At 51.1% G+C, this 23,549-nt stretch overlaps 2 protein-coding genes across 2 annotated transcripts; both read left to right on the plus strand.

The window, feature by feature from the left end:
- Nucleotides 1-13,562: 13,562 nt before the first annotated feature.
- Nucleotides 13,563-15,801, plus strand: PtA15_4A601 (uncharacterized protein; the record flags this gene model as incomplete). Its single annotated transcript, XM_053168503.1, has 2 exons — nucleotides 13,563-13,968; nucleotides 15,794-15,801. 2 exons carry the CDS (start codon nucleotides 13,563-13,565, stop codon nucleotides 15,799-15,801), a joined length of 414 nt encoding a protein of 137 aa, XP_053019705.1.
- Nucleotides 15,802-17,552: 1,751 nt separating this feature from the next.
- On the plus strand, nucleotides 17,553-23,428 carry PtA15_4A602 (uncharacterized protein; the record flags this gene model as incomplete). Its single annotated transcript, XM_053168504.1, has 6 exons — nucleotides 17,553-18,158; nucleotides 19,410-20,834; nucleotides 21,608-21,777; nucleotides 21,868-22,273; nucleotides 22,339-22,856; nucleotides 22,921-23,428. The coding sequence occupies 6 exons, from the start codon at nucleotides 17,553-17,555 to the stop codon at nucleotides 23,426-23,428; spliced, it is 3,633 nt and encodes a 1,210-aa protein (XP_053019706.1).
- Between the last annotated feature and the right edge of the window lie 121 nt (nucleotides 23,429-23,549).

Below are 23,549 nucleotides of genomic sequence, written 5' to 3' on the forward strand. Positions count from 1 at the left end.
ATGGACGACGTGGCGGCAAGATTGGCAACACTTGGGGTTCTCACAAATAAATCCAAATACTCACCATTTGCTGACAAGCAGAAATTCCTCGGATTCATCTGGAACGGAAAGGACAAGACCGTCCGCTTGCCCAACGCCAAGGTGGAACTCCGACTTTCCCAGATGAAAGCCTTCCTTGACAAATCTCGGCCGTTCACTTATGACAAGGCCAAAATCATGGCGGGGCGGCTAGGTCATGCAGCTTATATCTTCCCGCAGATGCGGTGCTATATCAACGGTTTCTACCGATGGATGAATAACTGGATTTTTTGTCACCACCCCCGATGCCCACCTCCATACGTAGTCGAAGACGTAGAGCGCTGGGTACACACCTTAACCACCCAGCAGCTGACCAGGCTTATCGCCAGTCCCCACCCAACAGACGTAGGCTGGGTAGGCGATTCCTCTACGTCTTTTGGAATAGGCTTCATCGTGTCAGGGCAGTGGGCTCAGTTTAGAGTCACTCCAGGCTGGAACCAAGACCCCGAAATGCCAAGGGACATCTCCTGGCTGGAGACAGTGGCGGTACGTCTGGGCCTGATCATCCTCCTGTCAATGAAGGCAAGGCCAGGGAAGGTTTTTTGTGTAGAGACAGATAACTCGTCCACAAAATCTGTCATTCAGAAGCGCCGCGCGGGAAACGTTGCCGTCAACGAAGAATGGAAAGTCATTCAAGACCTCCTGATATCCCAGGACATCGACCTGTTGGCATGGATGGTTACTTCGGCGAACAACCGCGCAGACGGGTTGTCACGTGGAGACCGCGCAGGCTTGCAGACAAAACACCAAATCAGGGTGTCGGTTCCTTTGGACTTGTCAGGCTCGGTGATGCCAAGAGCACGAGTGCTCTTCTAGCTACGCCGGCGACAGAGCACGGTACAGTAGCGCGCGCAGCAAAAGCGCGGTAAAAAGTGCGAAATAGCTTTAGATTAGAAAGCTATTTCTAATGAACCAAAAAATAGGTTTAACGGAGGGGCCAGGGGTGTTTTAGTGCCCTCCGCAGTTCTTACAGGGCCTGCGCACGAAATGTGCAGGGGTTTTTGTGACCTGTGGCGTCTGGGGCCCGCAACAAGGGGGTATTTGCGCGTCAAAACGCTCCCAGGAGATATAAAGGGATGGAAATCCCGGTAGAAAGAAAAAAAAACGCAGACTTACTTGTAAAAGGAAGTCTGCGGCAAAAAAAACACAAGCGATCCGATAAAAACCGAAGTCGAGGCGAAGGCAGGCTGGCCTACTGGTTGGTAGGATGAGTGGCGAGACTGGCTGGGCGTCGAGCTGGTTATGAAAGGTATCTGAGGGGCCTTCCTTCGCCCGAAGGCCCTCAATTATATATTCGAGCTACAACCGGTAGGGTTGTAGCTCTTATTGCAAATACTTCCTCGGTTTCTCGGCCGGAGGAAGTAGTGCTTCTTTCAAGGGTGACGGGAGTGAAGGGGGATTCTACTAGTCCCTTCGCTCCCGTTCACTTTATTTGTTATTTGATCCTTTTGCTATTCCTCGGCTCGAGGAATAGCGTGGTTCGTATTCCATCATCGGCCGGGGGAGGAGGAGTAGTATAATTCTGTTTCTCTCCTCCCCGACCGAAATGCTTCTATTTCTCGTAGAGACTACTCTCTGTTTAGTAGTCTCTTGAGAGTGTCTGACGACCCGTTCTCTTGGCTTGAGAACGGGTTTGAACTAATATTTTTTCTCCTGCCGATTCTTCGGCCGGAGCTTTATTTTCCTTACTCGTCTAAGGAATCTTTTTTATTATTATGTGCGCGGCGCTCCGCGCCGCAGCTAGGTCTTTTTACAAGAAAGAAGTCTGTTTCGTACGCGGCGCTCTGCGCCGCTATTATTACATACAATTTTTGTAATGCTACAATAGTTAGCCGGGCTCTAACTTATTATAGTAGCCCGGCTGACAGGACTTATCCCCCTTTGTAACAGAGGTTGTGTAGGCGCGGCACCGTATTTTTGTATTTAGATTGAAGACTTGAAGCCTCTGCCGCGCATCCCCCTACTACCTGTTATACTTGCATCCCTCCCAGTTTTGAATTTCCGCACATTAATCCATCTGTACTCCTCGTGGCTGCTAGGAACCATGCCTGCCCAATACCACCTCCCAGCCATCGCGGCTTTCCTCTCCGATGGGATCAGGGCAAAAACCCCCTCGGCCTTAGACTTGCACACCCTTTTTGGGTGGAAATGGAATACATTACCGGGTGCGAGAATTTTACAATTCTTATTTCACAAGACATAATCCTTGTGAAAGGTATGCATTGGGATTTTATGGGATTTATGGGGTAATACATAATTTTACGGGGCTTTCGGACTTGTCTCGGCCATTGTAAATTATACATTGTAATACATGCAATGTAAATATACTGTGTACAGAGGGGTTTCCTAATATTACACATGATGTTTCACAAACCTTGTGACACCACCTTCGGAATTTCAACATTTGAACTCATACATCTATTTTTACGGGAGACAGGTTACAAGCCTTGATTTACAATGCTGTATTCACCCGGAAAAGTACACCGATTCACGATGATACACGAATTTTGCACGCCTCAACACCTTGGTCACGTTGGATTCCTGTCCACATGTATGTACGTCCTTTTTTTGCCTTCTCTCCCCCCAGCTTCTCTGTTTTGCCCGTTGGCTGATTACTGTTCAATAGTCTCGCTCATTTCGCTACCCACCCTCTTTCTCCTTCTTTATCGCCAACATGTCAGACGGCAGCAGTGTTCACAATGATTTATCCGAGCCCCTAGACCCCGACAACGAGCCAATAAACGGAAGGAAAATCTTTTTTGCCCCTTCCGGACTCGAAGAGACATTTATTGATCATGACTGCAGGTTCGATGACGAAGGATATCCACTGTATCCTAACAGGAAGACAATCTTTGTGAAAACTCCGGAGATGACTGTCCACAACTTTGGATTCGTTGGATTCCCCAGGACAACCAGTGTCGATTGGCGAGCCGATAGATCCTGGAAAGGTGTGCGGATGTATTGTCTTGGCGCCTTGATCTGCAATCAGCCCGGTTGCCAGTGGGTCGGATCTCCGCCAACCGGCAAGGGTGCAATTGAGGATTACTTGGCAGTGTCAGTCTTTTTTCATCTTTTCTCAGCAGCACACTTCTTTTTGGCGCTGAAATAGTGATTAATAGTGATCCAAAATGCCCTGGCTCTGCCGGAAAGTGTCCTGGGCAAGTTGGACATCAATCCTGCAAGAACACACTGATCCGATTCGATGAAAACATGCTAACTGGATGGGCCATTCTCCGTCACCATGGCACCCACAACCACCCATGGCCATCTCCGAAGAAGCCGGACCCCCTTTCAAAGCTAAAGTTGAAAAACGAAGTGAAGAAGAACCCCAGCGCAGGTGCTTTCAAGCTCAAAGTGAGTTGTTTGATTCATTCTAACCCTGCTGTTGCCAAAGCTTCGAAGAACATAACCTGATGGATAGTTTCCTTGTATTGTTTAGCTAGGGAAGCCCACTGCACCTCTCAACCCATTCGAAAGTGTCACCAAAATCCATGAAGCTTTTGTGAACAGTGATAGACTGCGATACCACCGGCGGCTCATCCTCATTGAGCTTGGAATCAACCCGGACAAGGGTGGCGCTGGGCTAGGTGATAAGTTCTTACATGATATGTTCCAATGGAACTAGTAAGTCTAGCCCGAGTCCATTTTCTAGATTGCTCACAGCTGATGCTTGGATTCTAGTGTTGGTCTTATGATCAGTTCTGTATCTTTCAAGCCAGGGATTGAACACTTTACGTTTCAGACCAAGTGGATGGAGGAACGATTAGTCTCCCGCGATCACAACAACGAGGTATACAGCGGGGGCCTCTTGTCTGATGTTACTTACCGGCTTTTTGAGACGGGTTACTTGCTGTCTACCTCAATGTTCTGCGAGGAGACTGCGCGTTGGATCCCTGTCCAACTCTCCTGGATTTGAGGTCTTAGTGCCGAATATTACCAGGCGCATTTTACGACGCTCTTTGAGCAGTTTGTTCGGCCCTCTTTTACGGTTTCCGATCGAGAGACCCTTGTCCGCCAAGTGGTCGATTTCTCTCTGGCTCAGAGGGAGGGATTCGTATCGGCTTACATGAAAGTTTTTGGTGTTACCAACCGTCAACAGGCCCTTGCAAAGTTGAAGGGATGCCACGAGCATTTTCGAGCTCAAGTCACACGTGTGAAACGGAATCGGGCCGTTGTCCCACCCGAACAAGAGGTAATTTTTGAGTGTCTTTTTCAATCTGCACAGTGTTGAGCAACTGTCCTGACGACTTGTTCTTACTTTTCAGGCTCAATTTCAAAAACTCTGCCTAGATCTCTTGGTGTTACCTGAGGAAGGTAAGCCAACTCACGAGCAGAAGATCGATGAGCTCCGGCGGCTTTTCCCAAAGACAAAGCGATGGTTAGATTGGTGGACGATGGTTGATGTTGAAGCTATGCTCTTCCCATCCAAACGGGCCATGATCACGAGCTCCGCAAACGGCAAAGACAATCTCCCTGACACCACAAATGCGCAGGAGAGTATGCATAGACTCTACTACATGATCAGGTTTGTTTCATCCTCTCTTTGTTCAATTTTTACCGGCTACTGACCATCGCTGGTTTCTTTGAGTTGACAGCGAAGGGAAGAAGTGTTTGATTGTTGGCATGGCAGAGCTTTATGCTTTTGTCAAGGCCCTCGAAGACGACTGGCATGCCGTAATGAGAGGCGTTGCGATCGAATACGGTGCAAAGAACAAAACTCAACAAGACCTAGCGATCTCGATTGGCTGGCAGAAACCACCGAAGCGCAATCCTGCCAACCGCAAGAAAGCTGAGCTCAACGATGGTCGAGCTCCCGACACCACCGCCGCCTTGCTCCCTAAGAATTCTGGAGGCCGGCCACCAGGATCACGGAATTTGATCAAGGACTCGATGACAACCTATATCTCTTACTCAGCATCCGATGCTCCAGCGAGGAAGTTTCGCTGCTGGTTGGCTGCCGGACTCGAGAGCCTATATGCGCTGTTCAACCCTCTCTGGCTTCGTGGGACAAATGGCCTCAAGAACGACATTTTCACCACGCTTGTCAAGCATTTCAATGCACGGAGCACCTGGGAATTAACTTTAACCGGTCAAATCCGGTCCATGCTGACAAACGGTCAAAATTCGCTCCATTCAACTGCCAACAAGTTGTCACCTGGTAGTTTCAATGCCGGTGTCTATTGCTCGACAGATCTATTCATCGACTTGCTCCTCGATCCGTTTATCCGGAAAAAAACTAATGTTGATTATCCTCCCCGAGAGCTCTTCACGGTAACCGAAGTCCGCACAGCGACATGTGAAGCTCAGCCGGACGTTGAACAGCCCCATCCTCGTGGAATTCGAGATATAACAGTCCTGCGGATTCAGAGGGAAACTTTTCAAGCGGCCAATATGGAGCCTTGTCTGGTCCAACATTTAATTACAACTTGGGCCACGGAAGGAATCGCCTCCGTTTCTGGACTTTGCTGCAAGTCGTGCGCTTCGACAAAGGAGCCAGAAGAACCTCACCACATCTTTGAAAAGTCGGTATTGAGTGTCGAGAATGGGGGGGCACCGCAACACTTGTACTTGTTTGTTCAGGTTTCAACAATCTTCGACGAAGACGAGCAGAAAAGGTCAGAGGAGCAGCAATCTTTCATGTCGGGATTAGATTTTCCCCTCTACTTGGATTTCCATGGGGTCAAATACACCCTCTTCTCTCGTGGCTTCTGGAACGGCTCGCATTACTGGTGCAAGATGCTCAAGAATGTCGGCGGCATCTCAGGTGTATGGATGCACGACGATCGCGCGAATGGTGGTATTGGAAGGCTGATCAGTCCAGATAATAGCGCAATTGCTGGACGCGCACCCAGCACGAGCTGGGTGTTCTACTCACGACCGTGGAACTCAAGCGAGGAGGAGTTTGTCTCCGATAGCATTGCAAAGATCGCTCGTGACAACAAAGAGGCGCCTGGATCGATGCCATTTGCCCATCTGGGCATGCTCCTCAACACTTCACCGAACTCACTGATCCCAACCATTGAAGATGATGCGGAAAATGATGATCAGCAAAAGATGGTGGCCGCGGACATGCCAGTACCCAAGGTAACGACTTCGAATGTCACGGAGGTTGCCCCTGCTCCAACACAGAAGCGGCGAACTAAAAAGCGCAAGCCATGTGAAGCAACTGCAATCCCTCCATCTGGAGCGGCTCATGCGACCATTGGTGCTCCGTCGGGAGCAGCCAAATCGACTGTTGGCGCTCCCTCTGGAGCCAAAAAGCCGCTACCCACGTTAACGATTTCAAATGCCACGGAGGTCGCCCCTGCTCCAACAAAAAAGTGGCGACCTACAAAGCTCAAGCCATCTCAAGCAACTGCAATCCCTCCATCTGGAGCGGCTCAAGCAACCATTTGTGCTCCATCTGCAGCGGCCAAAGCGACTTTTGGCGCTCCCTCTGGAGCGGAAAAGCCGGTTGAGCTCAAACGAAAAGCGTCGGGCGAGTTTAAGATACGATTGAAACTCGGGAAGACCAGTAATCAGCAACAGACGATTGAAGAGTCGAAGATCAAAGAAACTGAACTTCCCAGCAAAGTGGAGAAGAAGACGAAGAAGACCCTCGAGCCCAAACGCTCGGCCACTCGATCGAGCACCCGCAAAGCTACCAAATGTTGAGGAGGTATGGTAAGGCTTGACTTTAGATTAATTTGGCTGTCTCAATGTTTGAACAGTCGATTTTTTCTTCCTGTTTTCTGGTTGGCAATTATGCATTGTAAATAGTGATATGGCTTGTGAAATTCACATCTTGCTCCCTCTGATGGGATTTCCACAACCCTTGTGAATGCCGCAAAGATCACATGTAAGGAAAGGCTTGTAAATTTTGATTTATTACGCCTCACATGCATTTTTGCACATGATTTTTTTTGCAAGGGAAAGCCTTGTGAGGAAATCCCTTGTAAAATTATATTTCAGTGCGCCAGCCGGAAAATGAACAAGGCATGTTTTACAATCGTGGTTTTACAATGAAGTCAAAAATGACGGGACACTTGTAAAATTACAAATCCCTCACGGTTTGTGATAATTTTACAAAGCATCTGATTTACGAGGCATATGCCTTGTAAAAAAAGGGTCGCAAAATTCAACCCCCCCATACATTACTCCTGTACAACGCCGGTGTGAAGAAGTATATCCGCTTCAAGAGAGAAACTTCTCCCGCCCGGACATTGTTACCCGCCTCGCCACGCGATATCTATTTCTTCTGCTGGTGGGCAGGTCGAGCCATTGGGAAGCAAGCACCGAAGGAGGTAACATCGCGGACCATCTCGCGGTACCTCTTCGGCCTGAAAGCCTGGCATATATACCACGACGTACGGTACCCATACGAGTCAGCCGCCAAGGTAGTCGTGATCCTCCGATCCTCTGCCTGGTTGGATGCCGCCTCTCCCGCCCGACCACCCAAAACGGCGATACAACTCCACCACCTGCTTTACCTAGCCAGTCGCTTGAGGGGAAGCTCCCCTTGCAACTCAACGCTCTTCGACTTGGCGGTGGTGGCGTTCTGGGGGATGGCCAGGCTAGCCGAGCTAACCTACACTGTAAGCGAAGGACAACCCCCCGAAGCAGCCTCCCTTTTGGTACGGGACACCAGGCTCCACACGTCACCGACATCCGACCAACCATCCCGGGTGACCCTCATCCTTCGGACAGCAAAAACTGCCAAACCAGGTGAAGTCCAGCTGATTCATCTGAAACGCACGGGCGGGCCACTGTGCCCGGTGGCAGCGGTCACAAGACGGTTGGCAGACTCGCAGTCCCCCGACGACGCACTGTTCAGCTACTCCGGCGGTGCAAGCCGCCTCAACTTGACTCGGCCCGCCGCGGTACAGGCCTTCCAGGCCCTCTTGCAAGCCGGCGGTTTCCATGGCCTCTCGGGCCACTCGTTTCGGGTTGGGGGCGCATCTCTCCGCCATGCTCTAGGAGTCCCCATACCCCAGATTTGCCGACTAGGCAGATGGACGTCTAGCTGCTACGAGTTGTATATCCGCCACTACTCTCCGGCGGAGAAGGCCTCCGCCTTATCCATCTTAACCAACTCTCTCCTTTAAGTAATTTATGTGTGGTCGAATTGATCCTGTCTCCTCTACCCATGAGGAACCATTTCGTTTAGTCACCTTCTTAGAGTAATGGGCCTACCTAATGTCTCAGGCTCTCAGAAGCCGAGGTTTGGGGCTTACATTAGGCCCTCCTCAAAGAAGCCTTCGGCTAAGCGCTCAAGCTGTCTCGCGGAGGACTGGCCACTCGCCGCCTGACGCGCAATGTGCGCGCAGACGCGCTGGACAGAAAGCTATGGTAATCCCACGCCTTGCCCAGCCGCGAGGGGCCGCCTCACGCAGTCGACCCACACATTGGGCGGCCTGGAGCCGCTCACAGCAATGTGACGCTCGGGTTGCCCTAGGAGGTCAAGCATAGGGAACCCCCCATGACTCGACGCTCCGAACAATGTACAGCTAAGGCGCCGCTCTCATGGATCAATGATTATGTTACTTTCTCAGCTCTCTATTGTTATTCTCTCTCTTCCTGTTGTAAAGTAGAGTCTATTGTTGTTTTTCTTTTTTGAATCAATGTAACGCAGCATCTGCTGCCCGTTGGGTGGCAGCTTTCAGCACCACTCCAGACAACCATGGATTGCTGCACAACAATCCAATTTTATAGCTGGTGCCAGCAGCCAATGTGTATATTTAGCCCGCCACCTGTGACCCAGCCATCACGTGATTTGCACCACTCGCTGCTGCATTTGTGGAATCCACCTTTTATCCACGTGGATTCCACCGTTCACGGCATGATGGGCCAGGTGTGGTCCCGACCATCCCGTCGGTATCACGAGGAGTCCTCGTGGAGACCACGTCGAGCCTAAAGCCCACGTGGAATCCCCGTGTGATTTGCTTGGTGGGGTCCACAAGGGCGTGTGGACCAAATGCCGCTGGTCCGACCTCACGCACCCCTTCACCGTGGGATCTACGTGGATTCGCGGTGGGCCCCACGTGGAGGGACTCCCCGGGTGAGTGGGGTCTACATCTAGACCCCACTAGCTCCAAACGGAGCTCCGGGTCAAGTTGATCCCGAGTTGATCCGAGCTGATGCGGATGCGGGGGTGGACCAAGTGCCCTAATCCGGGCTACCACGGATGTGCAATCAACGGTGGGCCGCCACGCGTTAGCGTAGCGGCAAAAAGGGCCCGCCCATTTTGAGTAGCGTTAGCGCGCTGTTAGCGCCGCTACGCTGTGCTAATTTTCAGCGGCGCTAACAGCGCACCAATTGTTTGTTAGTGTTGGCGCGCCGCTACAGTCACTACGCTACGCTACGCTGCGCTACAGCGCTTTGAGCGGAAAAAAGGCCTTTTTTTCAGCTAAAAGCACTGTGGCGCACCGTAGCGCGCGCTCTTTTGCGCCCTGCGTGTGTAGCGTTAACGCAATTGCGCGCATCTGCGCTAACGCTACGCTAACAGCTAAATTAGCTGCGCACCCTTTGCGCGTAGCGTTAGCGCAGAGAAGGCGCGATTCCGCTAACGCTACGCTAAAATTTAGCGGAATTCCGCTACGCTACGCCACGCCAACGCTACGGTTAGCGTAGCTGGCCCTGTGGATGCTCTGCAGTGATAGGATTTGGCGAAGAGCCTCGTGGGTCTAGCTTAACACAAGCCCCTCGTGTTTCAGAGTGAGGCGGGTAAAAACACCGCCGCGCCTCCCGCGGAGCGAGAGGCGCCCGGCGGTGTTTCAGCGCGGCTCGCTTCACGAGGCGCCCCCAGCCCCCCGGCACCTGAGACGAGGGGATTGTGTTGGCTAGCTCGTGCCACTGGCTACATCAGGCACGGAGAGTGGCTTGGCGGTGGCCTCTGGTCAAATGTATGCCCGGGCTGTCCGATGTCAATTTTGCACGAATTCTTTGTCGATCATCTGGATCACACTACATGTGGACGCCCGAGACACGCTTAACAGGGACTTGGCAGGTTTTTCTGACTCCAGAGTCCAACATCTTCCGGGATTACCTTCAACCAGACATGTCAGTGGTCATGACGAGATTGCAGACGGCGTTTCATGCGACTGATAAGCTTGATATTTTCTGAAAAGAAGTCGGGCTCAGTCTTATTGCTTGCGCCGGATCACCAATCCGGTTGAAGTATGTTCCAGTAGACTGCTCTGGCTCAGAGCTTTGTATGACCAAAGACCACCTACCAGCAGCCGTATGCTCTATATCCCTTGAACAGAGTACATTGCCTTGACTGCAAAAATTGTAAAGAGCGGACCAAACTAGTAATCAGCGGATTCGAATATTGTTCTCGATTCTAAAGAAATTCAAACCTCAATTCACCATGCATTCGTGGTTTTTTGCTTCACTTATGTTTTCGGCATGCTATCTCGAGATACAAAAGGCTTCATGTTCACTGGACATCGCTCTTGACAGCGGGCGCGATAAGAATATCGACTTGGATCTCCATTTGGCACTTGAGCCAAGTCCCAGGAAGCGGCCGCTTTTAGAGAGCCAGGTAAGATTGCAGACCAAAATGACTACACTCGTGAACAAGTAAGCTAATCGAAATCCCAGTCCTCTGGACAGCTATCATCCTGCAAAACTCTACCTGACGTCAAGAGGCAGCAAGCCAATGTTAAGACTCTCCAACTATTTCCACTCAGTCCCGAGGAACTTGCGAATCAAGCCGAAGTTACAAGCAATTTGAATCACCAGTCTGATTCTCCAAACCGCTTGACTCCTGCAGTCTCCACCCAGCAATACGCTGTGCAGTATCCTGAACCTAAGTATCCGGAAAGAGGAGAGATATATTTTTCGTACCCTACAAGCTTCTTGGCCTCTCCTCCTACGCTCATGCCTAGCGCCCGGTTTCGTAAATCCAATCGTCAATATCAACCACTGGGCGTAGAGTTGGCTGGTCAAAGCACACACCCTGATGGTTTTGACCAGTTTACATCCCACGCAACGCAGTCCAACACGGCTCAACTAGAATCAACTAGATCTTTTGGTTTTCGACCTGGCCAAGAGACGTCACTTGATCAAATACCGATTCCCATGTATGAATCTAGTTACTTGGTATCCCAAGAGGAAGGCACCTCTTCACATGGAAACGAAGGTACCAATTTGGCCAGGAATCATCAAGCCAGCCTTTGGAAACAACCTCGCCAAAAGTACACCTATCAAATACTTGATTGGAATCCAGTTGTAATCAATGAAGCAGATGCTTTTGCTGCTGTCTCCATGACCCTCTGGTTTATGGGAAAAGCAGTGTGGTTCCCTGCAAGGAAGAGTATGTCAGGCCTCATTCAAGAAATACTCCGGCCATCAGCTGGCACCAAAAAGACATCATATCATTTAATCTTGATTCCGTTCATTTACAAATTGGCATTGAAACCACTCACAGAAACTCATTGGGAATTGATAACTCGTGCTTGGAACAGATTTTGGGGAAATTTCTTAAGTATAGAACAGGACCCATATTTTCTAAAGAAATTGAGCTGGTTCACGGAATTCATCTTGGAAGCAACCATGCCTGAATTGTTTTATCACATAGAAGCCAAATCTAGTATAGAAAACACGGCCAAAAATGTACTAACTTGGTATCTGAGAACTCCAGAAAGTAGACTTATCAGATATCTGTCAGAAGGCAAGGAAATTCCAAGTGATCACCGCTCCACCTTTTATCAGTCAATAGATTCTCTGGCCTACCAGCTCAACAAAGAAATTTCCGGGGTAAGTAGTTCAACTGATTTAACTGAAAAACAGGTGTATGTTGCATTGGAGAATAAATTGAAATTTCTAGCCCAATCAGTCATTTCACCAGTTTCAAGATCTTTGACTGGTTTGCAAGTGGATAAAACCATTGAGTTGCCAAATTTCATTGAAGCCTGCCAAAGAATCATCCTATCAAGACACAAAAATTCAGCAACCCATATTCCAATTCCCGAAGTTGTTTCACCTAAACTGGCAAATATTCTTATGGACATTTACCAAAAGCAATTTCAACAGGCCTCAGATTCATGTGAAGTTACGCTCACGGTGCACTCACTTCAGGATTTGAGGAACAAGTTTTTGGTTTTTGATGACAAACGCATGAACTCAAAAGGCATAGCTCACATACCAAAATTCATCCATAACTACTTCCATGAAACTAGACTGAGACAGGGAGACCATCATATATTGCCATGGTTCAACAAATCAACATGATTCTATGAAGCAAGATTTGAAGGTCCAAATAGTTTCAGAGTATTTTTGTTCATACTTTTGGTCATTGTAATTTTCTCTTGTTAATCAGAGGGGAAGTAGTGCAGCTGCTTTGATCTCTAGTCTTGTGTATTTTTTTCAAATCTCTAGTCTTCCTTATTTTTCTTCAAATCATCTGCCTATATTATTGTCAATTTGATCTAGTTGCGCTGGGTTTTCCAAAATTGAGTGAAGGTCAATCATGGTTGCATGAAATTTTGAGAGAAATCATTTCTGAATTTCCTTACCACAGGGTACAGGTCCTCAACTCCCACCAAAGCATCTCGGATGCTCAACCCAAGTTGTGGTGATAACTTCCAAGCCCCTCTTTTGGAGGCTCGATTGACCCAGGGGGGCCAGGTAATCCGGCGCCGTGACGGCGAACTTAACTCAAGTCCCTGTGCTCGTGGGGCGCGATCATCCACCCGCAAGCGGGAAGTTCGCGCCTCCTCGGACAGTAGTTTTGCTCGTCTTGACGGAGGTCCCGCCCGAAGGGGGGGGGGGGGACACGGCGCGAAGCGCCCCGTAAGAAGTGCGACCCTGCGAGGCTGCCCTCACAGGGAGGCTGTGCCAAACTCAACAGAGGTCTCACCCTTTGCACGCGACTGCGAGGCGCGAGCACCTCCGCACCCATTGGCACCATTCCTGGACGCCTATAGCCAGCCGTACCGGGCCCATCGCGACATGACAGCCAGGAAATACGCGAGCACCGCTATCCCCACAGCGTGCGGATCTGGCGCACTGCCGCGTAGAAGCTCCGCACGAAAGGTCCGTCTGAGCATGGGCAGTCCTGGCTCTCGACCGGCCTCCGCCCCGCACCCGGACCGTTTGATTCGTGGGTGGGCCAGATTGAGTTCGTATCCTATGCGAATTTTGCATGGATCATCTGTATGGATTGCACCTTCCGCAAGGATTCGGTCAGGTTTTCCTGGCTGCAGCGTGGTCAGCCATGAGCTTCAACCAGACATGTCAGTGATCATGACAAGATGGTAGCCAGCGTTTCATTGAAATTGTATGCTTGATATCTTGTAATGAAGTCGGGTTCAATCTGGCTGCTTGATCAAACAAGCTTTAGTGAGATACAATGATGGCGCTGGCCTGCTCCCGTATGGAAAACCAATGCCGTCAAGGTCCGCAACCAACATCTCACCACCTTTTACACAAACACCCCCGAAACAACCCTCAACTCACCCCCAAAGAACAGAATCCCTCACAACCCCTCCCTCCTTGGGCCTATGGCCCCTCCCCTCCCACCTCACCCCCCTAACCGACCCAGTGGCGCGTCTGACGCGATCATGGACGACATGGAACTCGCCGACGCGTCTACGACGCGTCTTCCTGCCAAACCGGATAGCGAACCACCCCCCTCGGTTCTCCTCGCGTACCTGGCCAACTACATTGCCAACCCCAACAATTGCTCACCTCAAGGAGCGGTAATCGTCGATCCGAGCTCGCTTGGAGCCATCTCAGCGATGATGGACGCGGAGGCGACGCGTCTCAAGGAATTGAATAGGCAGATGAATCAAATGTCGCGAATGGTTGAAACTTTCGATGCTCGCCTCAAAGCTCTCGAAGGCGGTCACGTGGCAACCCTTGACCCCAAGACTCAACCTGCTAAGCAGTCATACGCGAAAGTCATCGGTCCGCCGGTTACCCCCAGGATTCCTTCTATTGCTCCTCCTCCGAAGACGATCCTCAAGTCATTGAAGCCTGGCAAGGCCATCATACACTCAGTCCCTGACAAATCGGAAGTTCAGAACCTCGCGCGAGGGTTTTTGGTCCAACGCGCGAATGAAGTCCTGGAGAAACTAGACGCAAAAGTCGAAGGAGAACGAATTGCTATTAGAGCAGCGCAGGTCCTCAAATCTGGCGATGTCTGTTTTTTCTCGAAGAACAAAGCACACCAGAAGTGGCTCATGGAAAACAAGCACACCTGGTCGAAACAAGTCCACCCCGATCTTGAAGCCACACCGAGCACTTTCTCTGTAATCGCGCACGGTATTCCGAAAGACTTCAATCCTCTTGCAGCGTCGGCCATCACCAGACTGTCAGTCGAGAACAACTTCGCGGAAGGTGATCTTCTTCGGGTTAAATGGCTAGCAGACAACTCAGAGAGCCCCAAACAAGCCGGATCGATTGTTCTGGCCTTCAGCAAAAAAGAACTAGCGGCCCGTGTCGAAAGATCCGGATTATTTCTCAACTACGACTACCATCGAACAGCCAAATTCAAGCCCCGACCCCCCCAATGCTTCAAGTGCCTCAAAATGGGCCATTTCGGACAATGGTGCCGAGAGAAGGCCAGATGCGGCAAGTGTGGTGATGAGCACGTTACCAAGGATTGTCCCGAAGGGATTGGAGGTATTAAATCGTGTGTCCTCTGTAAGGAAGGACTTAAGATGAAGATTGAAGGAATAGATTCTATTGACCATACGCCATTTAATGTCACGTGTTTTTTCAAGAAAGCGTGGCTCGAGAAGAAGCAAAACAGGTCTCAATGATAGTACAACCTCAAGAATCCACCATTTCACATTCTTCTTTTCCCCCCGTTCCCCCTCTCTTCCCCCTTCCCCCCCCCCAATTTGAACTTACCTGTTGTTAATAGATATGTACCCGATGCAATTGAAGCCACCTCTGAACCCAATCAGATTCCGGCCAACCAAAACTTGAAGATTTTACAGTTGAACTGTCATGTTTCCCGTGAAATCACGCTAAGTATCCTGAATCAATCGTCCGATTTCACTTTTCTAGTCTTACAGGAACCATGGATTAACTCCTTTACTCTTTCCCCCCCTGAACACCAGGACTGGAAAGTCTTTACAGCCTTTGAACATCAACCAACCACCTGGAACGAACGACACCGGACATGTATATATGTAAAAAACTGGATCTCGTCCAGTAACATCAAACAGCTAAGTGATGGCGGCAAATTTCTTTTAGGCCTTGACATCTCTCTCCCGGATGATAAGAAACTCAGATTGATCAATGTATATAATACTCCCAAGACCTTTCCAGCCCTAGATATCCTCTGGCAATGGCTCCTGACGCACAACTCCCGAGCAATCCCTTCGGTCATCTGCATGGACTCCAACCTACACCACCCCCATTGGAACCCCCCGGGCATCCGTTCTAATCACCGGCAGGCGCGTGACCTCCTTGACATTTGTGGAAAGCACGGCTTCCGCTTGACCTCCCCTAAGCATATCCCCACTTTTTATTCTTCTAAAGGAGTTGGATACACTATTGATTTAACCTGGGCAAATTTTTTGGCTTCACGGCTTGTGGTTGCCGCCAAAGTACCGCTCGAGAACCATGGGTCTGATCACCAGGCAATTGTTCTGCACCTCAATCTTCAAAAACCAGCAAAGGAGATACGGAGGAAGAAGCCTAACTGGGAAGTCATTGAATCACAAGAAGCCTGTTTTAGAATGCAGAAGCTAGCTGACAGGCATTTTACGCCGGAGGGTAGCACCATAGAAAACCGGGTCGAAGCGATCACTACAATGGTGGCAGGAGCACAGGACAGTTTTGGGAAGACCGTTGCCGCAAATAAATCCAAAGCTAAGTCATGGTGGTGCAAATCCACCCTGGATCCTATCATTGCGACCAGAAACAGAGCGAGACAATGGTTCATATTAACCAAAAGTGCCGAAGCGGCTGAATGCTACAGGCAGTGGAACACTTATTTCAGGGACACTATTCGAGTTCTCAAGAAAAATTCCTGGTGGCGCTTCCTGGATGACCCGTCTGAGGAGGCGGTCTACAAGGCTCTCCGATTCACCAAGAAGACCTCAGCCCAGAAGATTATTCCCTTGAAGAGGCGAGATGGTTCAATCACCACTGACAACTTCGAGCGAGCTGAGTTATTGTTCACTGGAACATCCTGCATCCAGGCCCCTATTGACCTATCTGACGTACCTATCCGACAACCCTGTAGAATTGTGTGCTACCCCGAGACGAGCACAAAAGAAGTCCTCGAGGCAATCAGGAAGATTGCCCCCAAGAAGGCCCCCGGAGTGGATGGCATTGCAAACGAAATGATCAAGCTGGGAGCTAAGTTCTTAGCCCCCGTCCTCTCTGAATTGTTTAACAACTCGCTTGCTAGCAGTACATTTCCTGCAACATGGAAATGCGCTGTCACGGCCATCATCCCCAAAGCAGGGAAAGATGACTACACTGATCCGAATGCTTACCGTCCCATTGCCCTGCTGAGTGGTATGGGCAAGGTATTTGAACTCATCATAGCACGCCGACTGACGGCATGGGCGGAGAAGTCCAGCGTCCTGGCCGACGGACACCTGGGAGGACGGAAGGGAGCGGGAACGGAGGACGCTCTGGTGCTTCTGGACACCTGGGTTCGGCGGAAATGGCAAGAGAAGAAATATGTTGCTGGTTTATTTCTGGACGTAAAATCTGCTTACCCATCTGTTCACCCGCGGAGATTGATTCATTATCTCTCCCATCTGAACTGCCCAGCGTACTTGGTAGGCATAATCAAATCATTCTTAGCCGGCCGTCGTACAACTATCAGGATGGACGACTACACATCCTCCCCATTCGACATTGAGATTGGCCTCCCTCAAGGGTCACCTCTCTCTGTTATCCTATATATCATATATAATAACTCGCTATTGCTAAAATCCTTTACTTTAGAGGATGACATTGTTTCATTAGGCTACGTTGACGATGTGGTACACCTGGTAGCTGACAAATCGGTTACAAACACAATCAGGAAGTTAGGCGATCAGGGCTCTCGCTCCCTGCAATGGGGATCGAAGTTTGGGGCCATCTTTGACAAGAAGAAGGCCCAGTTCTTATGGTTGACCTGGAGGACACACCCCCCCGACTCTCTCTCATTTGGAGATCAAATTCTACCCCCAAGCAAGGAGGTTAGATGGCTAGGAGTTCTTCTCGACCCCAAACTGACGTACTCGGCAATGTTTAATCTTTTAGAACACAGAGCTTCAGCCACTATCTCGCAACTCAAGCCGTTGGGCAACTCGCGGTGGGGCCTCCGAGAGAAGGATCGTGTCCGCTTGATGAACACGGTTCTTCTACACAGAGTAGCTTATGGAGCCCCGGTCTGGGCTACCATCTCTAATTCCGCTAAGTTGCAGAGACTAGCTGATAAAGTAAACAAACTTGCAGCCATTTATACTCTAGGCACCTTCAAATCAACTCCACACAAATGGCACCAGGAACGGTCAGCGGTAGTGGACGCTGCCTCAATGTGTAGAAGTGCAACCCTCAGCTTTTTCACCCGGAAACTGATGCGACAACGGTTCAACAGCAATATACAAGACATCCTGGTTGAGAGAGGCTTCCGCCGAGATGTTGGGATCGGCAAACATATCCCCAACGCTCGGCAGCAACTTGACCAACTTGCTCAGCTCAACCCCGAGAAAATACTCATTGAATACGACCAATGTTCGGCCTGGCATCCAAAAACACCACCAATTATAAACCTGGGCCTGACAAAGGAGGCCGCCATAAAGGCCACAACCAGCTTAGTCGATGCACTTCTTCACACTCCTGATACTGTTGTCATATATACTGACGGCTCATACGACTCGGCTAAAGGTGGAGCGGGTGCAGCTATCAGCCCCGACCTCAACTTGGCCTTATCTATGGCCTTAGGGGTATGCCCCTTCTTCTCAAACCATGAGTGTGAGGCCGTCGGTGTGCTTCTGGCACTCAAACTCATAGAGCAGGCACTACGGACGCGGCGGTTAACCAACGCTTACATTCTCACGGACAACATTGGGGTTTTACTACGAGTGGGGAACTGCGGTGCGGCAAAACCGGGGCAGTACCTCTTCTTTGAAATCTCCGAGGTCTGGAGCAGACTCCCTGCTGACTTGACTATTCATCTTGTCTGGTGCCCCGGACACAGTGGAATTCGCGGCAACGAGGCAGCTGATCTTCTGGCTAAAGAAGCGACGGGCAGGAATGAAGAACCAGACAGAATACTACACCCCAGCGCTTCCAAGCTCACAAAACATCTCAAAAACCAGATCCTTGTACCTTCTCGGTCGGAGCTGGGAAAAAGAATCTCCAACCTCCCGATCCTCCAATCTGCATTGATTAATCAACTCCGTTCTGGACACTCGCCTCTCAACAATCACCTCTTCAAGGTCAAAAGACAACTCGATCCTACCTGCCCATTTTGCGAAGGCCGGGAAACAACAATCCATTTCTTTGATTTCTGCCCCAAATATCGACACCTTCGCCGGAACCTCATACAAAAGGCTAGATCAAAAAAACTTAAGGTCGACCCAAACAGGCCACATCTGCTCTTACACATCCCAAAGGCGCATGGCTTGATTTTTGAATTTATCGTGAAATCCGGCCGCTTTCACTTCCTCATTTGATTTATTGAACTCTCTTGTCCTTTTTCTTTCTTTTTCTCTCTATTTTCTCTCTCTGTTAGACATTGTTTGTTGCCGCGTATCCCTCTGATCTTAACTCCTTTGTCTGTTAACATCTTGCCTCCTTTTTACTTGTATGTAGTCAGCCACATAAGATTCATAGTGTACAATGCTAAGGGCGAAATTACACTTAAAAAAAAAAAAAAAAAAAAAAATGCCGTCAAGGTATGCTCCATGAGACTGCTCTGGCTGAGGCATGCTCCATGTGTGAGTCCCAGCGCTTTCAATGAACAGGAAACATCTACAAGCAGTCTCATACTGTTTTATGTCTCTTGAGCCCGAGTATATTGCCTTGACTTCAAAACTTCAGAGAAGACCACTGGAATTGACTTGTTTTGCCACAGATTTTGTTTAACAAAATACGAACCAGCAAAGGTTGTTCTAGATTTTGAAGAAATTTAAAGCTCAGATCACCATGCAGTCCTGGTTTTTTCCTTTGCTTATGTTTTCCGTATGCTACCTCGAGATCCGAAAGACTTCCTGTTCGCTGGATATCGCTCTTGACAGCGGGGGCGGAGAGAAGATCGACTTGGATCTCCATCTGGCGGCTGAGCCAAGTCGTAGGAAGCGGCCAATTTGAGGGAGCCAGGTAAGACTGCACCCCAAAATGAATACACGCGTGAAAAACTGATCAAGATCCACATGCCCACTGGATAGGTATCGGCAGACCAAATTCCACCAGAGTGCAAGAAGCACCAAGCGGATAACCATCCTCTTCTATCTCCACTCGGTCGCGAGGATTTTGAGGAGCACGAAGAAGCTACCAGCAAGCTGAACAAGCACCCCGATTATCCACACCACTTCAACTGTGCAGTGGTCACCCATCAGCATCCGAGCTACTCGGCTAGAAGAGAGATTTCTTTCCCGCATCCTAGAAACTTCATAGTATCTCCTCCCACGCGCGTGCCTAGTGCCCGGTTTCGTATAGCCACTCATCAACATCAGCCGTTGGGTGTAGAATTGGCTGGTCAAAGCCATCATCAAACGCACCGTAGTGGTTTTGATCAGTATAACCCCCACGCAATGCAGCCTGAAACGGTCCCCAGCTCATTATATTATCAACCTGGCAGAGATAAAACACTTGATGAATTGCCAATTCCCATTTACGAATCTCACTTGGTACGCCAAGAGGAAGAAACATCTTCAACTGGTAATACAATGACCAACTCCCCAATTAAGCATCAAACCGGCGCCCTCTGGAAGCAGCCTCATCAGACATACTCCTCCAAAATACTTGATTGGAATCCACATGAAATCGATGGAGCAGCTGCTTTTTCTGCGCTTTCCATGACCCTTTGGTTTATGCAAGAAGCACTGTGGGACTTTGGAAGGGAGGATATGGCAGACCTCACTCGGGAAATACTTCGTCCCTCAGCTGCCACCAAGAAGCTCACCTCGTATCATTTAATCTTGATTCCATTTATCTACAAATTGACGTTGAAACCACTCACTGAAGGTCATTGGGAATTGGTCATTCAGGCTTGGAACAGATTCTGGAGAGAGTTCAGAAGAACAGAAAGGGATCCGGATTTTCTCAAGAAGTTGTGCTGGTTCTCAGACCTTATCTTGGAAGCAACGATGCCCGAATTGTATCATGCGGCAGCCAAACCCGGGACTCTCAAAAGGGCTAGAAATCCACCAAGCTGGTATCTAAGAGCCCCGGAAAGCAGAATTATCAGATATCTCTCAGAAGGCAAGAAGGTTTCCAGCGGCCAACTCACCCACTTCCACGCATCAATGGATGCTCTGACCCGCCGGCTCCACAATGAATTTTCCATGGAAAACAGTCTAGCGGATTCTGGTGATGCGCAGGTGTATGTTGCAGTGGAGAATAGACTGAGAGACCTGGCCGAGTCCATCCTTTCACCAGTCTCAAAGACGTTGAGCAATCTGCGAATGGACGAAGCCAACAAGCTCCCGAGCTTCATTTTGGCGTGCCAAAGAGCCCTCCTATCACCGCAAGAAAAGGCGGAAACTCGTCCTGTTCCGCCCGTTTTTTCGCCCGAACTGGCGGGCATTGTGGAGCAAATTCGCCAGAAGCGGTTTCAGCAGGCCTCGGGCCCAGAAACCTCTGTGTTCATGGTGAAATCGACCGAGGATTTGCAGGGCATTTACATGGATTTCGAAAGGCAATGCTTGGTTTCACAAGATATAAAATCATTGCCAAAATTCATCCATACCTACTTCTACGAGAATTGAGAATGGCAGAGAGACAACCACATATTATCACAGCCTAAAGAATTTTCATCAAGCAAGCTTTTGGAAGATTTCTGTCCATGTTTTCTTTTGGTTAAGAAATTTTTCTCTTCTTGTTTTAATATTTCTCTAGCGTAATGGCCAGTTTCTTACATTTTCTGCAGCTCCTCTTTCCAATTCATCTTTGCCTGTTTTCGATGTGATCTGTTTGTCCTGGGTTTAGCGGTGATGTTTGATTGTGGTCCTATACATAATTTCCTGAGAATCGACTTTCCTTACCGCATGATATGAGGCCTAAATTCCTCAGACGCATCTCAGATGCGCAAGCCACAGTGTGGAGATAACCACCCAGATATATGGGGATTGATATTGGTAGTGCCCAGAAATAAAAAAGCTGTTTCTGGGGTCCGAACTCCGCGCACCCCGGTTGCGCTCCGGCCCCCCTCCGGAGCGGAGTGCCAGTGAAGCCAATGCGGCCCATCCCAGCCATCCTCACCCTCTTCTCTCCTTCCCCCACCATGCCCCACCTCCCGAGCTACCGGCCGCTCCTCCGCCAGCTCGCAGCCACCCGGCTTGCCGGATCAGCCCTGCAGGGCGCGCCCGGCAGCAGGCCAGCCGGCCCTCGGCGACGCTCGTCGACCACCAACCGCACATCGAAGGCGAATGGACCGGCCGAGGAGGAGGAGTTCCACTACCCCACCGGGCCGGGCGCCGACGCTGCCGAGCAGTCGTTGCTCCAGAACCCGTTCCTGGACGACCCGGGATACATCCGCCGATACCGTGACCCGTCCCGGCACGACAGCTACGAGATCCGCGACCACCACCAGCCGTACAGCTTCCGGATCCGGGCCACCGCCACCCAGACGCCGCCGCCGACGTCGCCCGCGGCCTCCTCGGCGGCACGGCGGGCGCGGCTGAGCATGGAGCAGTCCTGGCTGTCGTCCGACTCCCCCCTCCCGGCTCCCGAAAGCCTCCCGCCCGCCCGGCTGGCAATCTGCTTCCCCGGGTCCAGCTCCCAATACCTCGGCATGGGCTCCTTCATCGCCGCCCGGCCCGAGTTCGCCCGCGTCTGGACAGAGGCCGCCGCTCATCTCGCTGCCTTCCCCGCCTGGATGGCCTCCCTCAACCTCGTCGACCACTTCCTCCACCTCGGATACTCCCCCCAACACGCCCTCCTCCTCGGCGCCCCGCCCGCTGAGCCTTGCGACCGCCCGCGAAGTCTCAGGGATATCGTCCTCCAGGGGCCCCAGAACGAGCTCAGCAGATGCGCCAATGCCCAGCCCGCCATCCTGATCACCAGCATGGCGTATCTGCGGACATTGGAGGTAACATTAATCCACTTTCCACCGTCTACATACGGACTGCTGATGGTGGTGTGTTTCTGGGACAGGTGGACGGGAAGATGCCGGTGAGGGGAATGGCGACGGTGTATGCGGGACACTCGTCGGGCGAGTACACGGCCTGTGTGGCCTCGAAGGCGCTGGACTTCAAGAGCGGGATCCACTTGACGCGTCTCTACGGCCTGCTGAGCGAGCGCTCGATGGCCCTGGCGGGGCTATCGCCCTCGACATCGCCCACGGAGGGCGGGATCGGCGGGCCGAGGGAGGCGCAGGGCCCGGAGCGCCGGGAGACACACAAGGCGCAGATGTCGGCGCTGCTGATCAACGAGAAGTACCAGGCCTCGCTGGGCCAGAAGACGTACGACTATCGCGAGCTCATCGCGCTCCTCGACCGCTTCAACACCGCCCAGCAAGCCAAACACCCCGAGCCCGCCTCCCGCGTCCACATCGCTAGCTTCAACTCGAGCAACCAGATCGTCCTCTCCGGCGCCCGCCCCGCCGTCCTCGCCGCCTGTGCGTTCCTCAACGAGCTCGAGATCGCCAACCGGGCCGCCGACCTGCCCTGCTCGTAAGCCCCCCCATCCATCCGTCTCTCCACTGAGCAAAGAACTGACTCTAGAGACATGGTGAAGGTCCCCGTTTCACAGCGAGTTCATGCGGCCTGCAGCCGACGGCATGGCCCGCGCCCTCGCCGCCGTCCCCTTCGCCGTCCCCGACCGGCCCATCCTCGTCACCCGCAACTGTCCGCCCTCAGACCCGACAGCCTCATCCAGCGAGCCCAGTCCCCGGCGGCGGCGCCGGAAGACCGGCGCATCCGACGAGGCCATCGAGACCGTGTACATCGACGCCAGCCGGGACCTCGAGACGCTCAAGGCGCATCTCTCGGGCTCCATTTGTCGGCCCGTGTGGTGGGCCGAGACCGTCAACGAACTGCTCCTCCACCATTCCTCCAATGAGCACGGCGTCCAGCTGCTCTTCGTCGGCCCCGGAAAGGCCCTCCACAATCTCTGCAAGAAGCAGATCGCATTCAACAGCACTCATCCTTCCCCCGCCCCGATGACCCCCGAACCCAAACATCCCCAGATCGTCACCCGGAGCCTGGCGACTATCGACGACTTCCATGCCCTCCTCTCCGCTTGACCCCCTTCTTGTCTCCCCTGCTCACCCCGACTTTCTCCTGTAGCGTATGCTGTACTTCTCTGCCACCAATCCTCTTGTATTCTTCTCCTCGTCCTGCAGTCTCAGTATTCCTGCCTGTACT

The sequence above is a fragment of the Puccinia triticina genome, chromosome 4A (genome assembly GCF_026914185.1).
Source record: "Puccinia triticina chromosome 4A, complete sequence".
Lineage (NCBI taxonomy): Eukaryota > Fungi > Basidiomycota > Pucciniomycetes > Pucciniales > Pucciniaceae > Puccinia > Puccinia triticina.